Source organism: Hypanus sabinus, chromosome 17 (assembly GCF_030144855.1).
Source record: "Hypanus sabinus isolate sHypSab1 chromosome 17, sHypSab1.hap1, whole genome shotgun sequence".
Lineage (NCBI taxonomy): Eukaryota > Metazoa > Chordata > Chondrichthyes > Myliobatiformes > Dasyatidae > Hypanus > Hypanus sabinus.
The window spans coordinates 14609745-14626296 of NC_082722.1; the positions used below are offsets into that span (position 1 = coordinate 14609745).

A 16552-nucleotide genomic window follows, 5' to 3' on the forward strand; every position below is an offset into this window, starting at 1 on the left:
TACAGCTGTAAACAGGCAACACCGTGGCTTGAGGCCTAGTCCTGGCTACAACCACGCAGCTCGCCTGCCGTCCACCCCTGTCACCAGCCAATAAATAAGTCAATCAGACTTGCAGCATTCCACATGAACAACGTCTAACAGGATCTTGAAACCACAAGAAAAATGATTAGACTGCACACTGCCTACGTGTACTATTCCTGTTAGACTGCACACTGCCTACGTGTACTATTCCTGTTATATGTGAAGATTCCTCCATCAAGAATCTAATCCCAAAACAAAGATTTGCTTCCACTTAAGAGTTTAGCTTCCTGACTTTATTAATGGAAAAACAAATTAGCACACTAGGATCTAAACACGTAATCCTTTCACAAGACATTGATGTGGGTATGTTATATTGGCGCCAGAAGTGTGGTGACACTTGCAGGCTGCCCTCAACACATCTTGGACTGTGATGGTCTTTGACGCAAACCAATGCATTTCACTCAATGTTTCAAGGTTCATGTGACAAATAAAGCTAATCTTTAAAACATTTATCTTTAAATATGTTGATTTTAAAAGTAATTTGTTCTTCAAATTGTTAACTCAGGAGGACGGCTCTATCTTGGACTATAGGGTTCCTTTCAGCAAGCATACACTACAACTATTTAGAAAAACAGTGCGATCATATATGGAGCACAGTGAGGAGTGTGCACACTGACAAGAGTAACTGGATCTTCAGTGGTGTTGGGGTGAAGAGTAAGAAGTCACTCAGATCCGTTGCTGCCTGGTTTCACCATCTTCAACAATGTGTTCCTCACTGCAAAGCATCCTCCATGCTCTTTGGGCTTGTCAGGGCACTTCCTTTGACAGAAAATGGTGTAGGCATTCTCCTTTAGTGTACCTGGGTCAGTCAGATGCATCTCCTGGTGTGTGGCTATGTCCACTGAGCTAATTTATTACAGCTGCTTTCCTGACATCACTGATGTCTTGGAGATTATCAGGCAGGCCAGTCATCATTCTCTGGACATTCCAACATCTCACTTCTAGAGGTGGTCTCTTTAGTTGTGTTATGTTGCCTGGTGCAGTGTTTTCAGCCTGCAGTTTGGATAATACCTAATCCCCATGCACCCAAAGGGGAATGCAAACCTTGACAGGAGGACACCTTCTTGATGGTGACTGGGAGCTTCCCAGCTTCAAGTGGATGGTAGCTGTCCATTTAGATCCAAGAATCTCTCCCACCATTGGCACCCAAGGCACCACACTCTAATCAATCAAGGGTAACTGCTGCTTCCCATGTTTTGTCAATGCCAGGAGGTGAGGGAGGAGTGTCCTCATCTGAGGGAAAGGCTGAGTTTTAGGAGAACCTTGTAGCTGCCACCAGGAATACCCCCTGCAAGGAACATCTTGTTCTCCTGAATAACTTCAATGTCAAACAAGCAACACCCAATTAGGGTGGAAGGATCAATTTTAGTGACACATTACCACTTAAGGAACATGCTCTCAATTGGTTTGGAGTAAATATTGACATCACCTTATCCAGCCCAATGCTATTGTTCATTATTAAGCATGCATTGCAGTAGCAATGGTGATGTCAAACATACGTACTTTTCTCCTGGTAGCAAAATATTTGACACCCTAATGTCCCTTCTGCATTGGTTGATCTTCATAAATATCATGATTTAATTTAGTTCTGTGTTATGAAAATGCAAAGCAAAACATTTTTTAAGTTCATACATACGTTGTCCTAAAGTAGAATGTCTATTTGAGAAGGCTGATTAAAGGCAGTTGACATCTCGGGAACCCTCAGTTAGCAGATATTGATCTGACTCACCGAAGTTTAATACGTTTCGGTTTAATCTCTTCCATTTTGCTGAAATGTTGTTCGGGCATGATGGGATGTTTTACACGTGGGATTAAATATGTATTATACAACACTGCCAAAGAGAATTTTCAGACAAAATTGATCAAACGTTTGAAAGTTTGATCAAACTGCCAATACAAGTACATTGCACTTAAACAGTAAGTTCTGTACTGCATTCCCCTGGCGGCTCTCGCAGCTGGCCACCGTGATAAAAGCCCATGGAAGCAAACGTTTGAAGGGAAACATTGTTAGGAGGACGGTTTGCACCTTCGATTAACCCCTAGTGGAAGTCGGCTGGAGTCCAACTGTGGGACCTGCTGCACTAGGCTCAGGTGAAAACACAGGGCTGAGAAGGTGCTGTCAACTCGCTTTTCCACGTGTGTCTATGTGAGACATATTCGAGTGTAAACAAAAAACGGGACATTAAGAAGAACCTTAAGTGTAGTTTGTTTTACCTATGTTTCTTCTCAAATTCTGTAAAACTGAAGTCAACATTGATTGGACCGCAACCTCTCGGAACCGGCGTGCAGTGGGCAATAACAAACTCAGAGGGTAATTAGGCGATTGTTAGTGGTACTCGGTTGCTTAGTAACGGTTGCACGCGCTTCCTACAGACATGGCTAGGTGGCGCGGTATTGTGACCGCGGGATAGAGCCCCGTCGCCTGTCCGTACACTAATGCAGAACCAAAATGTGGCGAAGAACGACATGGAAACAATGGAAAAAGCGCCCTCTAGGGAAATGACCATCGGGGATGTGGTTTTGCCCGGGGGCTCAAAGCGTCAGGCCTCGAAACTAAATCCCGTCAAGTTGGAAGGTCACGAGGGCGCGAAGCGGACCAGTGTGGCTGTGCTTAAATATAAACCCGGCTTGGCCAAAGCGCACCAAGCCGACAAACGCAAAAACTTCCATGAGAAAACCTTCGGGAAAGACAACGAAGAGCCTCAGCTGTGGAGCACAGTACCGGGTGGCACAGGTAACTTTCATTGTGGGACTGAGGTAAGAGTGCCTAGAAGACGAATATACTTTCGTTCAATCTGTAACGCCAAGCGAGAGGATGTACCTTTGTCAGTGAAACGTTCACTGTTAAATATTATTCGGGATACAGTGATCTAACACCTTCAGAAGCTCAGAACATCACGAAGTATGTTTTAACCAGTGCGGTACTTTAGTAATATTCACTAATAGCAGGATTCAACTAATAATGATGCACAATGTGCAAATACTATTTTAAGTGGTTATTTGCAGAAGAAAAAAGACTCCGGGCGTCAAACAGCGTTCTTCATACGGTACTATGTACCTTTTTAACTCCTTGAGGCAGCAGAGAAGCAGAGAGCACTCTGACAAACGGCGCAGGCCTAGAGAGACTCTGCTAAAATTCGTGAAATGAGATTTAAACGGTAGTTTGTCAGGAGAGTGAATCACAGATCTGTTAGAGAGATAGTGAACACTCAAAGGAGTGAGGGTGAGAGAAGGAGGGAGTGAGACATTCAGCGTCAAATGTTACTCCCGGAGAGGAGAGAAATAGATGTATACACCTACGAAACTCACTGTGGTACCAAAAGTACTGCTCCTGAGATAAGTATGGGAAAAATATAGTATATTTCAGTCTTAGGATCTTCCCAAACGTTTTATAATCAATGAGGTAGTTATTAAAGCTAATTAACCCCCAACACTTCCATTACCTACTTCAAATAATGTTAAAATATCAAACAGGAAACATTAGCCCATAAGTCAACATTTGTGCAAAGAGAAACTGAGTTCTTTCCCATTCTTCTTTCTGGGCCTTCAACCCAGGAAATATTGTAACTCTGTTCTGCACCCTCTCTCTAATGTCTTCATGCCCTTGGCATGCAGTGACCAGAACTGAACACTATAACCTGAGGCCAAGCGGTGTTGTCTAAAGGTTCAGTATAACTTTCATAACTCCACCATTGACGGTGCCAAGCACAGCTGTGAAAAGGTTGGGTATGGGGCTAGCACCCCCATCTCATAAAAACCCAGTGCTGCAGAATTGCCAACAGGGACACAAAAGACCTCATCCCTGGAAGAAGAAGGATCTTCACCTAGAAGACATATGACGTTGTGTAGTGAAAGTGGAAGCTACAACCCAGTCTTCAACCCAGGACTGAGAACTCTGGTGATCTGCCTATCCCCAGCAGGTATGATGGGCTGAAGATAAAGAAGAACTTTCATGCTTTTATGCTCTGTGTATCCATTGACAAAATCCACAATTTTGTAAGCCTTTTAACCACTTTCTCAATTGTCCTGTAACCTTCTATGATTTCTGCACAAATACTGCAGGATCACTTTGCTCCAGCACTCCTTTTAGAATAGTATCCTTTCTCTAAATAGCCATTTTTTCAATCTTCCTACTACTTCAGCCCACTTTATACATACTGCCCATCAAATACCTGTCCATACTAATCTCATTGTCCAATGCATTATCATCCAGTAATGTTGCATCTATTATCTGTAGCCTTCTGCCTGTATTGTACCATTCTCATGATTATTATTTTGCTTCTCCTTTCCAAAAAAAGAAAGCCACCCTTCAAAATTATTCCTGACTCTTTAAAAAAAAAAAATCCTGTGCAAACTCTGCACAAACTGAATGTTACCATTTCTAAAGTCGATGTACTTATTTTTTGTTTTAGCTTGTCAGTCTGACTGCCAACTAGAAGTAGGAAAATAATATTTAAAGATGGAGTTCTCCATTTAGATGAAATTGCCTTTCGGCCAAGATGATGACAATTGATGACAATGTGTTAATCAGTAAGTTCCAATCCCGTGGCCCCTCCACACCCAACAATGATACAACACTACACTACCACTGTGTGGTAGTGTAGTGGATAGCATAAGACATAACAGTACCAATGACCCAGGTTCGATTCCTGCTGCTATCTGCAAGGAGTTTGTACGTTCACCCTGTAACCATGTGGGTTTCCTCCTGATGCTCTAGTTTCCTTCTATATTCCAAAGACATACCAGATTAATTGGTCATTATAAATTGTCCTGTGATTAGGCTAGGATTAAATTGGGAGTTGCTGGGTGATGCAGCTTGAAGGGATGGAAGGGACTACTCTATGCTGTATTTAAAAAAAATAAACAAACAAACCAGTTGGAATGCTCCCTATGGTAGATCTGTAGAAATTTGTGAGAGTCTTTGGTGACATTGCAAGTCCCCTCAAACTCCTAATGAAATGTAACCACTAGTGTGGCTCCTTTATAATTGCATCAATATTTACGACCCAGGATAGATTTTCAGAGATGTCAACATCCAGGAACTTAAAATTACTTGCCCTTTTTGCTTCTAATTCCTTGACTGCCCCTCTGTAGATGCCACAATCAATTCTTTGGTCTTACTGATGTTCAGTACAAAGTTGTTGTTACCACTCAACTCCTGAACACCACCTCATCACCATCTGGAATTCTGTCAACAATAGTTGTATCATTGGCAAATTTATAGATGGCATTTGAGCTGTGCCTAGCCGCACAATCGTGGGTGTAGAGAGAGAGTAGTGGGCTTAGGACACATTTTTGAGGTGTGCTATTGTTAATTGTCAGCAAAGATTTGATCTGATTTGATCAAGATTTGATCAAAGATTTGATTTTTGATCTGCATTGACTGTGGTGTCCCAGTCAAGGACCCAGATGCAGAAGCAGGGACAGAGGCCCAGGTTTTGGAGTTTGTTAATTAGAACTTGAAGGTATGATTGTATTGAATGGTGAGCTATAGTGAATAAACAGAAGCCTGGACCCTATTGTCCAAGTGATCTAAGGCCAGTGAGATTACTTCTGCTGTAGAAAGGCAAATTGCAGCAGATCAAGGTCCTACCTTAGGCAGGAGTTGGCTGTGACCAATCTCTCAAGCACTTCATCACAGTAGATGTGAGTGCAACTGGGCAATAGTCATTGAGACAGCTCTCCCTGCTCTTTTTTGGGCACAGGTATGTTTGCTGCCTTTTTGAAGCAGGTGGGAACTTCTGACTGCAGCAGTGAGAGATTGAAGATGTCCCTGAATATTCCCATCAGTTGGTTTGCACAGATTTTCATTGCCCTTGCAGGAATACCATCAGGGCCTGATACCTTGTGAGGCTTCACCCTCATGATGTCATCCTCCGAAACCAATGGTTTCAGACCATGCTTTATTTTATTAATACAGTTATGCTGTATTGGACATTTTGTTTTATTTTCTGCAGATTTTCTCAAAATGCAAATATATGTATACACTCCTTTAATTACATTATACAATCTGGTATTTCAAATTTTCTGTTTAAATTAAAAATTCAGTTGATAAAATAGGCTTGTTGAGTTAGCCAATAGGATTTGTCTTGTTAACATTTTGGCCAATAAAATGCCCAGGAGAAGAGTGGGTAGCAATTTTTCTGCAGAGAATGTGGAAGAAAGATGGAGGAAAGAAATGGACAATGAACATAGCAGAAGAACATGGTGAAACACTCACGGAACTCAATTTGGAAGGACAGATATTGATGTCAGCAAATCCTTATGCAGTATATGGTCTTTTTCCTTGGATGTTTTGTGGATATTTTTTGCTTGGACTGGTTCTTCAGTGCAGAACTGTTTCAGTTTTAATCTGACTCTATACTGGTGTGAGCTAAATTATTGCTTCCTGGTGAATGTTAAAGTTTTCATGGATGCCTTGTCATTTATTCATACAGGTAATTGTCTTATTTTTTCCTTAGATGAAACATTCAGAATTTGTGGTTACCCAAATCATATCCACCTTAGACATGTTTATTTACTGGAAGTGTCCTTTTCATCATTATTTCCATGCATTGTAGAGTTATGTTGCTGTTAGTTTGTGTTCACAGTATAGCCAACTCATTACGAGCCTACAGTGAGAGGGTCACAGAAAGGGTCACCAGATGCTGTAGAGATTCGCACAGGTATAATTTTATTCTACCTTTCAAAGCATGCACAAAACACGTTGATCTCATCTGGGAGTGAAGTAGCATATCCATTCACGGCGTTAGGTTTTGCCTTGTTGCAAATATTGGCTGACGTGCAACCGATTCTGTCTCTTACTTCAATTGAATTGTTTTTGTGGCCTTAAAATAGCCTTCTGTAGGTTCTGTAGCCTGCTCTTGTACAGTTCTTGATCTCCGGTCTTGAATGCCATAGGTCTAGCCCTCAGTAGACTATGAATCTCCTGGTTCATCCATGGCTTTTGGATTGAGTATGTCCGGTGTCTTCTCAAGGGCACACACTCATCCACACAGGTCTTGATGAAGTTGGTGACAATTGCAATGTATTCATTCAGATCCTAAGCATAATCCCAGAATACTGACATGTTCACCAACTCAAAGCAGTTCTATAAGTGCTTCTCCACTTCCCTTAGCCATACCTTCTTGGTACTCACCACTGGTGCTGCGGTCTTTATTCCCTGCCTATATGCTGGGAGTAGAAGTACAGCCAGGTGGTGGGACTATCCAAAGTGCAGGTATGGGCTGGCTGATGGTGGTAGAACAGTGGTCAAGTGTGTTTGCTCCTCTGGTTCCACAGGTGGTAGTTCAGAGACTTCTTCAGACTGGCCTGGGTGAAATCCCCACAGTGACAGAGAAGGCCATCAGGGTGTGCTGTTCTGTGCCTGCTGATTACAGTGCTCAGCTCCTCCAGTACCTGCCTGATGTTGGCCAGTGGTTGAATATACAACACTACCAGGATGATTGATAATATTTCACTCTTGCTTACCAAAAGTTGATTTGCCTGTCTTAAGAATATTTAAGGACTCTACTTCCAGTCCTTTGAGCAAGATGGTCATATTTAGACCATAAACATAGGAGCAGAATTAGTCATTCAGCCCATCAGGTCTGCTCTGCCATTCCTTCATGGCTGATTTATTATCCCTCTCAATAACATTTTCCGGCTTTCTCCCTGTAACCTTTGATGCCCTGACTAATCAAGAAACTATTAATCTCTGCTTTAAGTATACTCAATAACTTGGCCTCTATGGCTGTCTGTGGCAATGAATGATTCACGACACCTCTGACTAAAGAAATTTCTCTGTGTCTCTGACATTCCTCTATTCTGAGGCTGTGATTTCTGCTCCTAGACTCCCCATAGGAAACCTCTCCACATCCACTCTGTCTAGGCCTTTCTATATTTGACAGGGTTCAGTGAGATTTCCCCACCCCTCTGGCCATTCTTCTAAACTCCAGGAAGTACATTAATCCTTTCATTCCCAGAATAATTCCCATGAACCACCTCTGGACTTTCTCCAATGCCAGCACATTGGACAAGGAGCCCAAAATTGTTCATAATAGTCCAAGCATTGTAAAGCCTAAGAATTATATCCTTTTATATTCTAGTCCTCTTGAAATGAATGCTAACATTGCATTTGCTTTCCTTACCATTAACCCAACCTGCAAGTTAACCTTTAGGGAATCCTGCATGAGGACTCCCAAGTCCCTTTGCACCTTTGATTTTTGAAATGTCTCCCCATTTAGAAAATAGCCCTTGCCTTTGTCTTCTACCAAAGTGCATGACCAAACAACTTCCTGACATTATATTCCATCTGCCACTTCTTTTTTCATTCTCCCAATCTGTCTAAGCCTTCTGCAGTTACCTTGATTCCTTACCAATACCTGTCCCTCCACCTATCTTCATATTGTCTGCAAACTTGGCTAAAAAGCCATCAATTGGATCATCCAAAGCATTGACATATAACATGAAGTGATCCCTTTGGAACACCACTAGTCACTGGCAGCCAACCAGAAAAGGCCCCTTTTATTTCCATTCTATGCCTCCTGCTAGTCAGCCAGTCTTACATGGTAACATATTTTGTGTAACACCATGGGCTCTTATCCAGCAGCTTATGTGTGGCACCTTGACAAAGGTTTTCGGAAAATCCACATAAATAGCATTCACTGACTCTCCTTTGTCTGTACTCAAAGAATTACAACAGACTTGTCAAGCAAGATCTGCCCCTTAAGGAAACCATGCTGATTTGTGCCTCCAAATGACCCCAAACCTCATTTTGAACAACAGGCTCTAACAACTTCCCAACCTGAAGTCAGGGTAACTGGCCTATAAGTTCCTGTCTTTTCCCTCCCTCCCTTCTTTAAGAGTGGAGTGACATTTGCAATTTTCCAGTACTCCAGAACCATTCTAGAATTATTGAAAGGTCATTAGTAATAGCTCTACAATCTTTTCAACTATCTCTTTCAGGAACCCTGGGGTGCAGTCCACCTGGTTCAAGTGACTTGTGTATCTTCAGACCTTTCAGCTTCCCAAACACCTTCGTCTTCGTAATAGCAACTGCACACACTTATGTCCCGACACTGTTGAGTTTCTGGCATATTGCTCATGCCTTCGACAGTGAAGGCTGATGCAAAATACTTATTAAGTTTGTCCACCATTTCTTTGGCCCCTATTGCTACCTCTCCAGTGTCATTTCCAGTAGTGGAAAATCCACTCTCATCTCTCTTTTAGTATCCTCTTTGATATTATTGGCTAGCTTACCTTCATAGTTCATCTTTTTTTTTCTCCTTATGGCTTTTTAACTGCCTTCTGTTGATTTTTAAAAGCTTCCCAAACCTCTAACTTCCCACTAATTTTTGCTATATTATGTTGGATTGTGATGTTTTAATCCAAGGTTCTTTCCGTGGTCAGGAAAGAGGCACCAAACTTGTTGCTTCATGATTGTTTTATTAAGCATTAACAGAACAAAGAAAATCTAAAATGAACAGTGACAGGAGCAGAAGCTACTTGTAGAAGGGAGAGACCAAAGAAAAAAAGACAAAAGCTGGTGCTTAAAGAGGACCAGTTTTTTATAGAGGTAAGAAAATTTTTAAACTGCAAAGAAAACTGCTCCAACAATCCACCTTTGATTCTAAATCACATATTAGAATCATAAATTCTGAAAATTCAGAGGCAGAAAAATTTGTGGTATCTACCTTAAGTATAAAATAATCAAAAATTACCGAAGTTAGGAAATATCAAAGGGTTGTAGTCGCGCTGATACGCAACGAGTGAAAGCAACACACTGAGTCGAGCAGGGTCTGGTTGAACTGTTTCCTGTTTCACACTGCGTGCGCTTAAGTGCCCGCTCTCAGCATCCCCGCTCTTTGTGGGGTGGAAGTGACGTCGGCTTCTGGGCTGAGGTCTGCCCCGCACTCAGAGCCCTCTTGGTTGCCGTTGGCTATGGACTCGCCCGCGACTGTTGGAGCCAGCTCACTTGCCGCGTGGGCGAGCGGCCACCTGACACCCCACCCCCGTCCCAGAACCGGCACTAGGAGGTGCAGAGTCCACAGCCTGCACACTGTCAGTTCTTTTAGGTGGCCGGCCTCGTCGTCGTGGGGTGACACCGTAACCGGGCATTCAAGGTCTAGATGTGCTGGTTTGAGACGGTCAAGACAACCGCCAATGTCGAGAACACAGGTCCCTATTATTGCGCACCATCTTGTAGGGTCCTTCGTATGGTCGCTGCAGGGGTGGTCTGTGCATGCCTCAGCAAACAAAAACATACTTGTTCTGTTGTAGGTCCTTGGGCACGAGAGGGTGTTCCGTGATGGGACGTCGGGACTAGGGCAAGTGTTCCAAGCTGCTCCTGGAGTTTAGTTAAGACCGCCGTAGGTGTGTCCTCCTGTCCACGGGGTGCTGGCACAAACTCACCGGGAACTGTGAGCAGGGCATTGTAAACAAGTTTGGCCGATGATGTGGCCAGGTCCTCCTTGGGTGCCGTACAGATGCCAAGCAGCACCCAGGGGAGTTTGTCAACCCAGTCTGGCCCTCAGAGGCATGCCATCAGGGCTGACTTCAAGAGCCTGTGGAAACGTTCCACCAGGCCGTTGGACTGCGGGTGGTAAGCAGTCGGTCGGTGGAGCTGGCTTCCGAGGAGATGTGCCAGTGCAGACCACAAAGCCGATGTGAACTGCACACCCCTGTCTGAAGTGATGTGGGCTGGGAGTCCGAACCGTGCCACCCAGGTGGTAATCAGGGCTGTGGCGCATGTCTCCGTGGCCGTGTCAGTGAGTGGGATAGCTTCCGGCCACCTTGTGAACCAGTCCACCATGGTGAACAGGTATCTCAGTCCTCTCGAAACCAGCAGTGGGCCGACGATGTCCACGTGGACATGTCCGAACCTCCTATGTGTCGGCTGGAAGAGTTGCAGTGGGCCCCTCACGTGCCTCTGGATTTTGGAGGTTTGACAGTGCGTGCATGTCCTGGTCCGGTGCCTGACCTGCTTGTGTAGACCGTGCCACACAAACCTGTCTGCGATCAGCCGGATGGTCGCCCGGATGGAAGGGTGGGCTAAACCGTGCAAGGCGTCCAAAACGCGGCACCTCCAAGCGGTCGGGACAATGGGCTGGGGTTGCCCGGTGGACACATCGCACAGGAGCTCCTGACCTTCTGGCCCAATGGGTATGTCTTCAAGGCAGAGTCCTGAGACTGCAGTTCAGTACGCCGGCATCTCACTGTCCAGTCGTTGCGCCTTAGCTAATGCCACAGAATCCACCCCCGGAGACAGAGAGTGCACTGATTGGATGAGGTACGTGACAGCGCGTCAGCTACCATGTTGTTCTTCTTGGAGATGTGCTTGATCATGGTGGTAAACTCCGAGGTGGCGTTGCTGGCGGCCCGACCACTTTGGCAAACGTGAAAGTGATGGCCTTGTGGTCAGTGAAGACCGTGAACTCCCTCCCTTCCAGGAAATACCTGAAGTGCCGGATGGCAAGGTACAGGGCCACCAGCTCCCTGTCGAAAACGCTGTACTTAAGTTCCGGGGGTCGTAGGTGCCGGCTGACAAAAGCGAGCAGCTTCCACTGGCCTTCGATGAGCTGCTCGAGCACGCTGCCAACTGCCGTGTCGGAGGCATCCACAGTGAGGGCAATGGGGATGTCGACCCGGGGGTGGATGAGGAGCGTGGCGTTTGCTAGTATGTTCTTGGCTTGTTCAAAAGCCGTCGTCGCCTCCTCTGTCCAGGTGACCTCTTTGACCTTGCTGGACACAAAGCTGAAAAGGGGCCGCATGATCCAAGCCACTGAGGGCAGGAAATGGTGGTAAAAGTTAACCATCCCAACAAATTCCTGCAGGCCTTTAATAGTGTTGGGTCTGGCGAATTGGCAGATGGCTTCAACTTTTGCCGGCAGGGGCACAGCTCCATGGCGGTAGATCCGGTGTCCCAAGAAGTCGATGACAGGTAGGCCAAACTGGCACTTGGTGGGGTTGATAGCCAGGCCGTAGTCGCTTAGGCGGTGGCAGAGCAGGTGTAAGTGTGCTAGATGTTCCTGGTGGGAGTGGCTGGCGATAAGTATGCCATCCAGGTAGATGAACAGAAAGTCCACATCTCATCCTACTGCATCCATTAGGTGCTGGAACGTCTGCGCTGCGTTTTTGAGCCCAAACGGCATCTTGAGGAACTCAAACAGGCCAAAGGGGGTAATGAGGGCCGTCTTGGGTACATCCGAGTGGACTGGGATCTGATGATACCCTCCAACCAGGTCAATCTTCTAAAAGATGCGCGCCCCATGTAGTTTGGCCATAAAGTCCTGGGTGTGTGGTACTGGATAGCGATCGGACGTGGTGGCGTCGTTCAGCCTCCTATAGTTGCCGCCCGGTCTCCACCCTCCCGCGGACGGGCACCAAATGGAGTGGGGACGCCCACAGGCTGTCGGAATGCCGTGCAATCCCCATCTCCTCCATCTTGAATTCCTCTTTCATGAGGCAGAGCTTGTCGGGTGGTAGCCTGCGGGCCCGGGCATGAAGGGGAGGTCCCTGTGTGGGGATGTGGTGCATCACGCCGTGCTTGGGGTCTGTTGAGGAAAACTGCGACATGATGATAGATGGGAACTCCGATAACACTCTGGCGAACTCGTTGTTGGAATAAGTGACGGAGTCCAGGTGCGGGGCCGGTAACCTGGCCTCACTGAGCGAGGAAGTCTGGAACGTCTTTGCATTGACCAATCGTCGTCCCTTCAAATCCACGAGCAGGCAGTGCGCGCAGAGGAAGTCCGCACCCAGCAATGGCTGTGATACTGCGGCCAGCGTAAATGTCCATGTAAAGTGGCTGGAACCGAACCGCAAGAGGATGGTTCTTGTGCCGTAGATGCGGATGGTGCTGCTGTTGGCTGCCGTAAGTTCTGGTCCTGTTCTTCTAGTTCGGATATCGTGGCTTGAGGGGGGTAGGACACTGATTTTGGCCCCGTGTCCACCAGGAATCTACGCCTGGAGTGCTTGCTCCAAACGTAGCAGAAGCTATCATGGTGATCAGCCGCTGTAGCCATCAGCGAGGGCCAGTCCTGGTGTTTTCCTGAAAGGAGCATGGCAATCGGCAGCGGCGGGCCCCGGAACCCCACCTTTGATGATAAAAACACCAAAACTCAGAAGTGGTGCTGTCCCTTGGTGTGGGTGTTACGTACTCCGCTGCTGGGGTGTGGGAGGGCTGGGTTTTCGGCTGTGTCGCAGCACTAATTTCGATGGTGGTTCTACCATTTTGTTTGGCATGCCAAAGCACGTCCATGTGGGTCTCTGAAACCTTCATCTGCTGGTAGGAGGCGGATGTCTTCAGGCATTTGCTCCAAGAAGATCTGTTCAAAAAGCAGGCAAGGCTTATGGCTGTCTGCCAGTGCTAGCATGCCGCTCATCAGGGCTGATGGTGCGCAGTCGCCCAGGCCGTCCATATGCAGTAACCACGTGGCCCATCCGCGGCGAGAGAGGCCAAATGTGCAGATTAACAGGGCCTTGAGTGCCTCGTACCTGTCTGTTGCCGGGGGCTGATGCAGAAAGTCGATAACGCAGCCCGTTGTCTCCTGATCGAGAGCGCCCACCACGTAGTAATACCTGGTGGCGTCTGAGACAATTTGCCTGACCTGGAACTGGGCCTCTGCTTGCTCGAACCAGACCAGGGGTTGAGTGGTCCAGAAGGTTGGCAGTTTAAGGGAAACTGCATTCTGCAGAGCTGAGTCATTCATGCTGGGTCCGAATGCCGTTGGACCGTCGGGGTCACCAATGTGGTCACGCTGATATGCAACAAGTGAAAGCAACACAGAGTCGAGCAGGGTCTGGTTGAACTGTTTACTGTTTCAATCAGTGCACACTTAAGTCCCCACTCCCAGCATCCCCAACTCTTTGCAGGGCGGAAGTGATGTTGGCTTCCGGGCCTAGGTCTGCCCCGCACTCAGAGCCCTCTTGGTTGCTGCTGGCTGTGGACTCGCCTGCAACTGCTGGAGCCGGTTCACTTGCTGCGTGGGCGAGCCACCACAGGGTGTATATTCTTAAAAGAATTCATTAGATTATTCATGCTTAGGCAGATCAGTAGCCATGACAGGAGTTTGTGAGTTTGAATTATTCTATCAACGATCGCCCTTAAACGTGTAAAGAAAGAGGTGGATTATGATAAGGCATGTTAGTATGAATATTACCTCCAGTTTCTGAGGCTTAAATGAATCCAGTCAAAGAAACCCCATCCATCAAACTGATGTATTTCATCCGCTTCTTTCCAAATATGATCAGCCAAATGAGTGATGTCTTCAGATTCCTCAAGTATGTAAGTACAACATTCCTTGCCTATAACTGCACGTGTCATCCCCCATCCCAGCTGTTAAGAGATCGAATGCCATATGATTTTGAAGCACCATCCTGTTCATGGCAACCATTTCTTTTGTTACTTTTCCCAAGATATCAGCAGTATCATTGCCTTACACAATTCAATATCCTTCTCCTTAGTGAATACCGAAGAAAAGAAATTGTTCAAAATCTCCCCCATCTCTTTTGGCTCCACACATAGCTGACCACTCTGATTCTCTAAGGGACCAATTTTATCCCTCACTATCCTTTTGCTATTAATATAACTGTAGAAGCCCTTTGGATTTATTTTCATCCTATTTGCCAAAGCAACCGTATATCTTTTGGCTTTTCTAATTTCTTTCGTAAGATTCTTTTTACATTCTTTATGTCCCTCGAGCACCTCATTTACTCCATGCTGCATATACTTATTGTAGATCTTTCTCTTTTTCCGAACCAAGTTGCCAATATCCCTTGAAAACCATGGCTCTCTCAAATCCATGTGCTAGTCATGTATACATTGAGTCATCTCAATTAGCACATTGTGAGTGTGGAAAATTGGTGAACGTATACCAATACATAATAGTAGAATAAACATCATCATGCCCAGTAGTTGACTTGCTGATACTTGCTGATTAGTCATTTCCTCACTGTAACCCAGCAGTGTAGGTACTGTGAGCAAGAGGTTACTAGCACATTAACCACAGCACTCGTTGTCTTGGCTGGGTCGGGAACCACGTTAACCACAGCACTTGTTGTCCAGGTTGGGTCGGTTACCACATTAACCACAGCACTTGTTGTCCTGGCTGGGTCAGGAACCACAGTAACCACAGCACTTGTTGTCCTGGCTGGGTCGGGTACCACATTAACCACAGCACTTGTTGTCCTGGCTGGGTCGGGAACCACATTAACCACAGCACTTGTTGTCCTGGCTGGGTCGGGTACCACATTAACCACAGCACTTGTTGTCCTGGCTGGGTCAGTAACCACATTAACCACAGCACTTTTTGTCCTGGCTGGGAACCACATTAACCACAGCACTTGTTGTTCTGGCTGGGTCAGGAACCACATTAACCACAGCACTTCTTGTCCTGGCTGGTCCGGGAACCACATTAACCACAGCACTTGTTGTCCTGGCTGGGTCAGGAACCACATTAATCACAGCACTTGCTGTCCTGGCTGGGTCAGGAACCACATAAACCACAGCACTTGTTGTCCTGGCTGGGTCGGGAACCACATTACCACAACACTTGTTGTCCTGGCTGGGTCAGGAACCACATTAACCACAGCACTTGTTGTCCTGGCTGGGTCGGGAACCACATTAACCAGAGCACTTGTTGTCCTGGCCGGGTCGGGTACTACATTAACCACAGCACTTGTTGTCCTGGCCGGGTCGGGAACCACATTAACCACAGCACTTGTTGTCCTGGCTGGGTTGGGAACCACATTAACCACAGCACTTGTTGTCCTGGCCGGGAACCACATTAACCACAGCACTTGCTGTCCTGGCCGGGAACCACATTAACCACAGCAATTGTTGTCCTGGCCGGGTCGGGAATGACATTAACCACAGCAATTGTTGTCCTGGCCGGGTTGGGTACCACATTAACCACAGCAATTGTTGTCCTGGCCGGGTTGGGTACCACATTAACCACAGCAATTGTTGTCCTGGCCGGGTCGGGTACCACATTAACCACAGCACTTGTTGTCCTGGCCGGGTCAGGAACCACATTAACCACAGCACTTGTTGTCCTGGCTGGGTCGGGTACCACATTAACCACAGCACTTGTTGTCCTGGCTGGGTCGGGAACCACATTAACCACAGCACTTGTTGTCCTGGCTGGGTCGGGTACCACATTAACCACAGCACTTGTTGTCCTGGCTGGGTCGGGTACCACATTAACCACAGCACTTGTTGTCCTGGCTGGGTCGGGTACCACATTAACCACAGCACTTGTTGTCCTGGCCGGCTACCACATTAACCACAGCAATTGTTGTCCTGGCCGGGTCGGGAACCACATTAACCACAGCAATTGTTGTCCTGGCCGGGTTGGGTACCACATTAACCACAGCAATTGCTGTCCTGGCCGGGTCGGGTACCACATTAACCACAGCAATTGTTGTCCTGGCCGGGTCGGGAACCACATTAACCACAGCACTTGTTGTCCTGGCTGGGTTGGGAACCACA

The 16552-nt window shown here is 46.5% G+C and overlaps 1 protein-coding gene across 1 annotated transcript in view; it reads left to right on the forward strand.

The window, feature by feature from the left end:
• Window positions 1-2476: 2476 nt before the first annotated feature.
• LOC132406703 (testis, prostate and placenta-expressed protein-like) overlaps window positions 2477-16552 on the forward strand; it is a 166477-nt gene continuing 152401 nt past the window's right edge. The window contains exon 1 of the mRNA XM_059992571.1: window positions 2477-2815. Coding sequence (XP_059848554.1) covers window positions 2518-2815 — 298 coding nt within the window. The 5' untranslated portion in view covers window positions 2477-2517. The remainder of the gene's footprint in view (window positions 2816-16552) is intronic.